Source organism: Cyanistes caeruleus, chromosome 3, assembly GCF_971803275.1.
Source record: "Cyanistes caeruleus chromosome 3, bCyaCae1.hap1.1, whole genome shotgun sequence".
Lineage (NCBI taxonomy): Eukaryota > Metazoa > Chordata > Aves > Passeriformes > Paridae > Cyanistes > Cyanistes caeruleus.
The window spans coordinates 120,885,907-120,895,892 of NC_141703.1; the positions used below are offsets into that span (position 1 = coordinate 120,885,907).

A 9,986-nucleotide genomic window follows, 5' to 3' on the forward strand; every position below is an offset into this window, starting at 1 on the left:
ACACATCTATACTAAAGAAACGTATATAGGGTGATAGGGAGATATATAGATAGGGACATGGATAGATAGATAGATAGATAGATAGATAGATAGATAGATAGATAGATAGAGATAGAGAGATAGAGAGACAGATAGAGAGAGAGATAGAGAGATATAGCCATAAATAAGAAATAAACACAAATTATCTATACCTAGACAAGCTGGTTAATATTCAATATGAAAAATATACGGATAGATGGTAATGTATTTTAATATCTGTTGTGCATTATATCTCTGTGTGTATAAATAAAGAAAATCAATATTATAGAAATAGATATTATAAATCTTTCAATCAAGGGAATTACTGGTTTTTATTTGGTTACAGGCATGGCATTTAAATGAATAATATAGAAATGAAAATATACACATCTATAATAGAGAAATAAATATAGGGAGATATATAGATAGATAGATAGATAGATAGATAGATAGATAGATAGATAGATAGAGCCATAAAAGAAGAAATGAATACCAGTAATCCAAATCTGGACAAGTAAATTAATGATCAGTATGAAAACTATATTGATAGATGGTAATGTGCTTTAATATCTGTTATGCATTATATCTGTGTGTATAAATATAGAAGGTCAATATTATAGGAAAATATATTAATTTTTTTATACAAGGGGCTTTTCTTTTTTTATTTAATTAAAGGCATGGCATTCAAATGAATAATATAGAAATGAAAATATACACATCTATAAGAAAGAAATATATGTAGTGAGATAGATAGATAGATAGATAGATAGATAGATAGATAGATAGAGCCATAAAAGAAGAAATGAATTCCAGTAATCCAAATCTGGACAAGTAAATTAATGATCAGTATGAAAACTATAGGGATAGATGGTGATGTACTTTAATATCTGTTATGCATTGTGTCTGTGTGTACAAATATAAAAGATCAATATTATAGAAATAGATATTAAAAACATGTAAAACAAGGGTTTAATTGTTTTTTATTTGGTTAGTGGCTTAGAGGCAGGGCTTTTAAATGATTAATATAGAAATGAAAATATACACATCTATAATAAAGAAATGTATATAGGGTGATAGATAGGGAGATATATAGATAGGGAGATATAGAGATAGGGAGATAGATAGGGGGATAGATAGATAGATAGATAGATAGATAGATAGATAGATAGATAGATAGATAGATAGATAGATAGATAGATGGAGCCATAAAAGAAGATATAAATACCAGTAATCCAAATCTGGACAAGTAAATTAATGATTAGTTTGAAAACTATAGGGATAGATGGTGATGTACTTTAATATCTGTTATGCATTGTGTCTGTGTGTACAAATATAAAAGATCAATATTATAGAAATAGATATTAAAAACATTTAAAACAAGGGTTTAATTGTTTTTTATTTGGTTAGAGGCTGAGATGCAGGGCTTTTAAATGATTAATATAGAAATGAAAATATACACATCTATAAAAAAGAAATAAATATAGGGAGCTATATATATATAAATTGAAATAAAAACAAATAAATACAAGTAATCTAAAACTAGACAAGTAGATTAATATTCAATATGAAAAATATGTGGATAGATGTTCATTTTATATTTATATATAAATATATATAAATATTTACATTATTTATATTTTAATTTTTATATTGATTATGCATTATGTCTATGTGTATAAATATAGATCAATATGATAGAAATAAATATTAAATACAATTAAATGAGGGGGTATTTTGTTTTTTATTTGGTTAGCGGCAGGGCTTGCTAAGTTTCGATGCGGGGGTTTTTGGGGGAGTTCCTTGGAGAGGAGTTTTTGGAAGGGGGTTGCACACGTGGTTTCTTGCCTCGCTTCTCTGCACGTGCTGGGGCGCCCCCCCGCCCACCCCAGGCTGAGCTGTGCGGCAGTGCTGTTGCCTTGTGGGCACAGAGCGGTACTGCAGCTGTGCTCCTAGCCAGGTGGGACCGGGCGGGGCCGAGCCCAGCCGAAGCGTGCGGGCCCGAACCGAGCCGAAGCGGGCTGGAAAGAGCCGAACTGAGCGGAGCTGCGTCGGGACCCCACCCCGCAGGAGCCGGCCGGGAGGACCCCAGCAGAGGCGTTGACTCCAATGCCTGCCGCCGCAGGCGGGGCCGCCACCCAGCTACGGAGCCACTGAGCCCCGCTGCCATCATCCTCGCCCCGGGAAAGGCGGCGGAAAATCGGGCGGAGTGCTCGGAATCGGTCGGCGTCGGCAGGTTTTTCGTTCACACAAGTTAGACGTGCTGAGAGCAGCGGGGGCCTTAATTGTGCCATAACAAAGCTGGCCGCTCAGCCGGAAGTGGCTTCAGCCACAACAAAGATGGTGGCGAGGAAGGGCGGAAGTGATGTCATGACACACACAGGATGGCTGCCCGGTCGTGGCTGGCTTGACCTTCCAAGGATGGCGGCCAAAAAGGCGGGAAAATGGAAGGACCCTGGGCAGTGGGTGCATGCTTTCGACTGCCTGACAAACACCCCGGCGCCGACGCCGCTCCGGTGCAATTTTCCATGGCTTTTCTGGCCGTGCGGACACGGGCTGTGCGCTCGGCAGTGCCCGGGCCAGGCGCGAGCCGGTCGGGCACCGACAGGCAGCGGTGAAGACGCCTCTCTCTGCCGGGGTCCTTGCCGCGGCCGTGTTCTGGGGCTTCTGGCACTCGTGACGACCCGTACGTTGCTGCCGCTCCTCTCGCTCCGTTCTCTCCCCCACGGCCCGGGGAAATGGCGGAAACCCCAATGGCATCGGGACCGAACGGTCGCTCCCCGGCCCTGGGACCGAAGCAGCCCGAGGAGGCGGCTGCTCTGTGTGCCGGAACAGTGAGAGCGGCGGGTGGGGCGGGGGCAGGTTAGCAACCGAGTATATACCTGTAAGTATAAAGATGATCACAATAGATATTAAAAAATATTGAAGATAAAGGGGCTGCTTGGTTTTTATTTAGTTAGAGGCAGGGCTTTTAAATAAATAAGAAAAATACAAATAAATAAAATATTTAAAGAATGAATATATAAAGGTATAGAGAAATATATATATATAGACATATATATATATATGTAGGTGTAAAAATAAGTAATAGCAATATATACATATATATTGATTTATAATCTATAATATGATTTCTGTACGTATAGATGGTAATATGATATCTTTTAGGATATGTTATGTGTTATGTATATCAACAAGGTATATAAATATGATAAAAATTATATATTAAAATATTTTTAAATACCGTTTAAGATAAAGGGACTGTTTGGTTTTTATTAGGTTAGCTTCGGGGCTTTTAAATAAATACAACAAAAATAAAAACATAGAAATGTATATTAAATATATAAAGATATAGACATACGTGCAACCAGAAAAGTAAAGATATATAAGTAATGCCAATATATACAAACAGATTTATATTTAATATATATTATTTATATTTATTTAATATATGTATTATATATATAATAAATATATATCATTAAAATGTATATAATATATTTAATATATAATAACATACGTATACATGTTAAAATAATATATTTTGATACTTTATATATTGCTTGTCATATATAAATGAATATAGTATATAAATTTAAACATGTGTGGTGGAAATAGATGTTAATTTGTTTTTTTTAAATTTTCATTGTTTTGATATGTTTCTCGGAGGCAATCCTCCCCTTGCAGCTGCTGACAGCACTGAAAACCTGTGTGCTTCGTGGTGTCTATTGCCCAGCTGTCTACAATTCCATTGTGTTTGGTGCATTAAGTCACACCCAGCTGTGTGGGATGGCAGGTGAGCACATTGCCCGACCCTTTTAGCTTTTCTGGCTCATGCACAACTTCCTTTCCTTTTGGATATGGAAAACAGGGAAGAGAGGGTAGTGTGACATTAGCACTAATTTCTAGCAGATTTTTAACTGCCCCTGATGCTCGTTCATCTTTGCAGTGTGGGTTTTCATGCTGACAAATCCTCTGCTTTGCCTTCTGCTCACAGTCAGCTGGGCCCTTTATTGAACAGATTTATCTGCTACAAGGCTACGCAGAAGGATGGAAAGGAGGAACACAGGGGGAAAAAAAATAGATTCAAGGCCGTGCATTGATCATCTGATGTACTCTAGAGACAAACGTGGCTATCAGGGGTAAAATGGAGCAGCCCTTCTGGCCTTTTCAGTTGTATTCAGAGAGATGTTTGTCTTCTGTGAATATCTGGGTGCTTGGAGTTCACTCTGATTTCAACAAGCCCATCAATAATAAAACATTGTATTGATAGAACAAGATCTACTTCTGTGAAGTTGTGGCTCCACAGAAAAGCGGCATAAAGAAGGTAGCTGGTTTATTTGTATGATATGTAGCTTTTTTAGGATGTTTTGTTCTTTATATGGCGTTAATTCCAAATACAAGCCTGTGAACTTTGTGTTCCCCTTTAGGGGCTGGTTCTGGGGTAATGAGGAAACACAAGGCCTAAACACCTCTGGCTTGTCTGTCCAAGGATCTGCCTCAATTGTGGCTTCCATCCTTCTGAAGAACTCTTCAGCACAGTGAGTTACCTTCTATAACTATTCATTGTTGTATTGTTGTTGTGAGACCTCATTGCTGGGTGAGAGGACCAGGGGAAATGAAAGGCTGTATGCCACTGTTACTTCATCACTGAATTCTTGCACTCTGTTAAAATCAAAACAAAAGGGATTTACACTGTTAGAAACACTTAACTGTAAGTTAAGGTAAAGGTCACAGTGCTAAAATGTAAGAGCAGATAGCGTTGAGCTCTTTTCTATTCCCTCTCCGGCAGCTTTTGTGACTCCTGCCTCCAAGGTATCATCAGATATCCTCTAGATCTTGCAGTAGAAGAGATGCTGAACCATCAGCTGTTCCATATTCTACACCATGTGTCTTTTTACCATGCTCCTCTGAGAAGCATCTCTCCCTTCTCTGTTTCTTTGCAGACAAAAAGGGAGAAATTGGGATTGCCTTTGTTCTTTTGCCTGTTAATAAAATGGCCGCTTGTGGCTGTGTGCAGCGGCAACTGCATCACAGAATCTTAGAGGGGATTATTCACAGGTTAAGGAAATAATTCCTTTTTTTTGTCACTGCTGCACTGAATTTCATAGGCGTGTCTGTGGCTTGATGCCTAAGATATTTAGAGCAGGTTTTATTCTTACAGGGCTTTTGCACACTAAAGTGTGTGCCCAGGTTTTGTTTCCAAAAGTGAGGTATAGTGCTGGGTGTTTAATTTGGTATGTTACTTGTTCTGTTGTGTAAATAACTGCAGCTCCCTCCCTGTGCCTGTGTATTGCAGGGGCAGGTGAGCGCTGGTTCTAAAGGTGGTGATAATTAGGAATAAGCTGTTTAAGCTTGGATAAATGTTTAGAAATCATTGATTAGATATTGCTGTGTAAAATGCTCGCTTGCGGTGAGAGACTTCTCCAGGGTCAAGCTGTTCAGGTATAAGCAATTTATTATAAGGGTAAAGAGAGGGGACACCTCTGTCCACCACCAGCCTCGGCATCCACGTGGTCCAGGGGAGGGGGGAGAGCAGGGAGAGCAGGGGAGGAGAGGTTGGAAAAGGGGAGGGAGGGAGTAAGAGCAACAGAGGGAGAGCGGGGGAAACCAGGGAGGCTTAGGAGAGGGGGGAGACAAGAGAGGGGTAAGAGGGGAAAAACCAAGAGGGTAAGAGTAAGAGAGGGAAAGAGTGGAAGAGGTAAGAGAGGGGGAGAGGGGAGCTGAGAGAGGAGTAAAGGGGTAAGAGAGAAGAGCCAAGAGGTACGAGAGAGGTTAAGAGGTACGAGAGAGGTTAAGAGAGAGAGGTTTAAGAGTGAAAAGCTAAGAGAGCAAAGTTCTTGTCACAATCCAATGTATCTTTTTCTACAGTGAATATTCTAATTCCCAGTATCCAATCACTATGAGATACACCCACTAAAGACTTTACATACAGTGTTGCATTTGAGGCTCTACAAGCTTTACAAGTTCTTTCCTTGCTTCTTGGCCTTTGGGCTTTCTGTCAGCAGAAGGGCATTGTTTTATCAGCAGGGATTTTCCTTTAGCTGGCTTGGCTATTGTTCTCTGGTCATATAGTAACCAGTACTCTGTATCTTATGACTCAAAGCAGGCTTTCATTTCTACTTCGATTCTAGCCTTCTTTTTTCAGAATGTTCTGCCAAACAATCACATTCATAAGGTTTCTCTGTTTCACCCTCCTCAACAGGCAGCGAGTTGTGCTGCGCTCTGATAATTCCATACTCAACCTGTTCCTCATTTCTTAAAGGTTCACTTCAGCCTTGAATCAGCAGGTCCCTAGGTCCTGCTTCCACAGGATCATCTGGGCCCAGCACCAGAGAAAAGGACTCGTGCCACTCCCGGTCTTCGTTGGACACGATCTCCACCTTAAACATGATGTGGGCCACACCTGACAACAGTTCAGAGACACGGGGGTTACTGTGCAAGTCAGAGCCTCAGCCACCACGTCACCAGCTCGGCTCCCTTCGGCTCTGCTGGCACCAAGGGCAGAGTTTGCAGGGAGGGGAAGAAGCAAAGACGTGACTGAGAACATTCAGTCAGCATCTCAGTCCCCCCCTGCCCCGAGAGGAGGCAGATCCCTGTGAGCTCCCAAGGCCCTCTCCCATCCCTTCTCCTGCCTGACCTTCTTCCCTCCCTCCTGCACCACGAAGAGGGGGCTGGTGCCGTCGGAGACGGTGAGGGTGAAGCGGTCCCTGAGCGCGCTGCCGCCGCGGTGCCTGTAGCTGCCGCGCTTCTGGTAGATGTGAAGTCATCCATGGTGAAGGTGGTGGCCTGCAGAGGACGCTGCCCATGGCCGCTGCGTTCCATAAGCCCGTGCCGGGGCGGCTGCACCACCCCGAACGTCAGGGACTCCACCTGTGCCCGGACATGGAGGGGCAAAGCTGGGGACACGACCTCAGGACACTGCCCTTCCAGCTCAGGAGGCCCGGACAGGGATTCTGGCCAGGCCGCTCCCCTGCGTTGGTGTTCCCAACACAAGGGTTAGCACAGAACATTCCTGGTTCCCCCTAAGCCCCGCCCTGTCCTTGTCCCTCTCCCAAGGGATTTTGTTTTGTAGGTGTCTCCCTATAAAACAAGGCACATCCTACTGAATTCCTGCTTCAGCTGGTCTGAGACAGCTCCCACCCACCCCTGTGCCTGCTCCACGAACACAAGAGCAGCCCCCAGTCCTGCAGCCATTCTGGGCAGCGTGTCCCTTGCCACTTCTGCCAGGGCAAAAACCTTGGGGGCAGGATTTTGGCTCAGGCAGCCAGATCTCTTGCTGCAGGGGAAACAGCAGTGAGATAGAGCCAGTGTTAGACAGCTCAGCCTCTGGCCAGACCCAGGAAGAAGAGGAAGTGCCATTTCCATCCATGCTGAGCATAAATTCAGCGTTAAGTCTTTAAACACAAGCCCAGATGTGCAGCACAAGAGGGGAGCAAGGAGGCTGGGGGTGGTCCTGCCTTACCTCTGTGTCAGCATCTGTCGCTTTGAGCTCAAACTCCGTGATGGTTTTTCTCACCCCTTCCTGAACTGTCATCCCAAAGATTTGCACGATGGGCAAGGAGTCATCCACGGGGTTTATGGTGATGTCAAATGTCTGGCTCACCTCGGACAGGAAGAAAAGCTTCCCTTGCCGAATTCAGCCTTCCAAGAGTGTGACTTCATCGCAAGAGCACAGCGATCCCCAGTTTGGGTCTCTTCATTTCAGCCTTGTCTGAGCTGCTAAGCCCAGATCACTTCTTTATCCCTCCCCACTCATTAATTCTCCCTCTTTCTGTGATATTTACGGACATCCACTTTCCCTCCCTCTCTCACTCAGTTTTGCCCCTCTCCCTCTATGTGCAGCTAGACTTCTTCTCTTTCAGGAAGCAGGAAAAAGGCATTTCTCCAGGGGCTGGCTGTCGTCACTACGCTGTCAGTGCACTGGATCAAAGCCGAGCTCCAGCAACAGTTGGCAAGCAGCTGAAAACCAGGCACCCAGCTCTTGGTGAGCCCACAGGGCAGGTGGCTCCCTGTTCCCTGCACAGGCCTTCCTCCCTCCCTGACCTGAGCGATGTGGGAAATCCCACAGCAGGAGAAGGAGGAACAGCCACATCTGCCCACTCAGGCAAAAGTCAGGCTGGGACTGACCTCGTTTGTCCCATCAGACACAGAAAAGGTGAAGGCATCCGTGTGCTTTTCCTCCTCACTGGTGTGGACGTACTGGATGCTGCCAGAGGCCAAGTCTGCCTGGCTGAAGGAACTAATTCTTGTCCCTGGAAAATGAACAACAGGGAGGAAATGTGCAGCAGAAAGAGCAAGGCAGGGAAAAACTACAGGAAGCAGGACATATTTAGGCATGAAGACTCGGTTTTGGCTGGTTCTGATCCAAGGCAGGCTGCCCCGTGAACCCTCAGCTGAGCCAGGGATTTAGCTGGCACAGAGCCTCCTAAAATTTCCTTCTCAAAAAGAAGTCCAGGCTTCTTTTCATCTCCTCCTGTTGGGAGTGGGCCTCCTGGGGCAGAGAAGCTGGGAGAAAAACTGTCCATGTAACACTTGGATTGTCGCTGCTGGGCAGGACTAAGCCAACCGTGGCATCACTGGGGATGAACCGAAGGCCTCCTGGCCTCACAGCAGTTTTCCAAAATGCCTTCCAAGGATCTCTTCTCTCTGCCCTTCCTTATACCCCTGCATTTAGTACCCAGTCCCATTTTCAGCACTGATTTATAGTGACATCTTTACAGCCCATTAGGTGTGACACAGGCACAGAAAGGTACCTGACAAGCATTTTAAAAAACACTTGAGCATTTTTAAATCTCTTTGCTACGTTCAACAGTTTTTACTGCTGCTGTCAACCAGCATCCTGACAAGAAGTTTGCCACCAATATATCACACTAAATGGCTGCTGACAAGTGCTGGCCACACTACAGAAGACACCAGGATCTGATTTAAATAAACGAGCCACAATGGAATGATCAGCTAATATTTCCTCCGAGCTCATCAGCTGGAAAGGTTTGGGTTCTCTTTTGAACACTTCAGTACTCTCTCCTTAGGCTTAGGTCATTTGAATCATTACAGCTACTTCTCAGTCTGTGACTCGGTAGCCTTATTGGTTCCTCACAGACATGAAAAAGCAGAGAAATCAGAATCATCATCAGATTTTAAATAACAGGAGGAATAAAGCCCTTAATTCAAGTCTCCAAAGTACAAGATTCGCTGGTTAGTTTGCAATTTAGACAAAGATACTGCAAGTTTTTAATTTACTCTCACAGCATGGAGTAGTTTGCTTATTATAACTCATTCACTATTCCTGCCCTTTCAACATGTTTTTGTGAGAAGATGAGGCAAACCACACACCCAAACTGAGCTGTACAGGGACCGTCTGCATCTTGAAAACACAGAGCAGATATTTCCGCTTTCATCTCACGTTAACGAGAAATCTAAAGCTAAGAAGAAATACAACCTTAGATGAATATAATAAAATCAGAAGAGCGTATTTTATGACACCGCAGATCAAGATTAATTCATCAGGGAGAGGCAGCACACTCACACAGTCAGCAGAATAACAGCAGGGTGGAGCTGCTCCCACTCCAAGGCAAGAGCCTGCAAGGCCCATCCTTTGGGGACTCGTCTTTTGTGTGAAGGCACATTGTCTAGCAGAGGAAGAGGTTGGTACCTGGTGGAGCAGGGCCAAGATTCCATTTTCCCCAGGCAGCTCCCTCCTCTGCCTGCTGTAGCGCTGGCCAGGGCTGGGAGAGGAGGGGGAGTGTGTTCAGCACTGCTGCTGGAACGGAGTGGCCCTCTCAGGAGGATCCCGGTTGCTTCAGGACCTTGCTTTTGCACTGGTTTGTGTCCACAAAGGAAAGGCATGCAGAAGGCAGCACCATCACCCCAGCCCTGCAGTCAGGAGTCCATCAGCTTTCCCCACAGTGAATGTGGTTAAGGTCTCCTTAACCAAAGGAAAACTCAGCACCACTACAGATGTACAGAAC

General features: G+C 44.3%; 1 protein-coding gene and 1 long non-coding RNA gene across 3 annotated transcripts; one reads left to right on the plus strand and one right to left on the minus strand.

Moving 5' to 3' along the window:
- Positions 1-1,740: 1,740 nt before the first annotated feature.
- On the minus strand, positions 1,741-6,887 carry LOC147654512 (uncharacterized). 2 transcript variants are annotated; one of them, XR_015285298.1, is made up of 4 exons: positions 6,656-6,887; positions 6,261-6,421; positions 4,566-4,680; positions 1,741-2,897 (listed from the first exon to the last, which is right to left on the minus strand). XR_015285298.1 is itself a non-coding variant. In XM_086883783.1 (3 exons), exons 1-2 carry the CDS (start codon positions 6,822-6,824, stop codon positions 6,288-6,290), a joined length of 303 nt encoding a protein of 100 aa, XP_086739909.1. In that variant the 5' UTR covers positions 6,825-6,887; the 3' UTR covers positions 2,850-2,897; positions 6,261-6,287. The 2 variants fall into 2 exon arrangements, 1 of the variants encoding a protein (XP_086739909.1); XM_086883783.1 differs by lacking the exon at positions 4,566-4,680 and having other exon boundaries at positions 2,850-2,897.
- LOC147654513 (uncharacterized) lies at positions 2,814-5,436 on the plus strand. Its single transcript, XR_015285299.1, has 4 exons — positions 2,814-2,899; positions 3,685-3,811; positions 4,446-4,556; positions 4,808-5,436. It is a non-coding gene; the product is annotated as an uncharacterized LOC147654513 (long non-coding RNA).
- Positions 6,888-9,986: the final 3,099 nt, after the last annotated feature.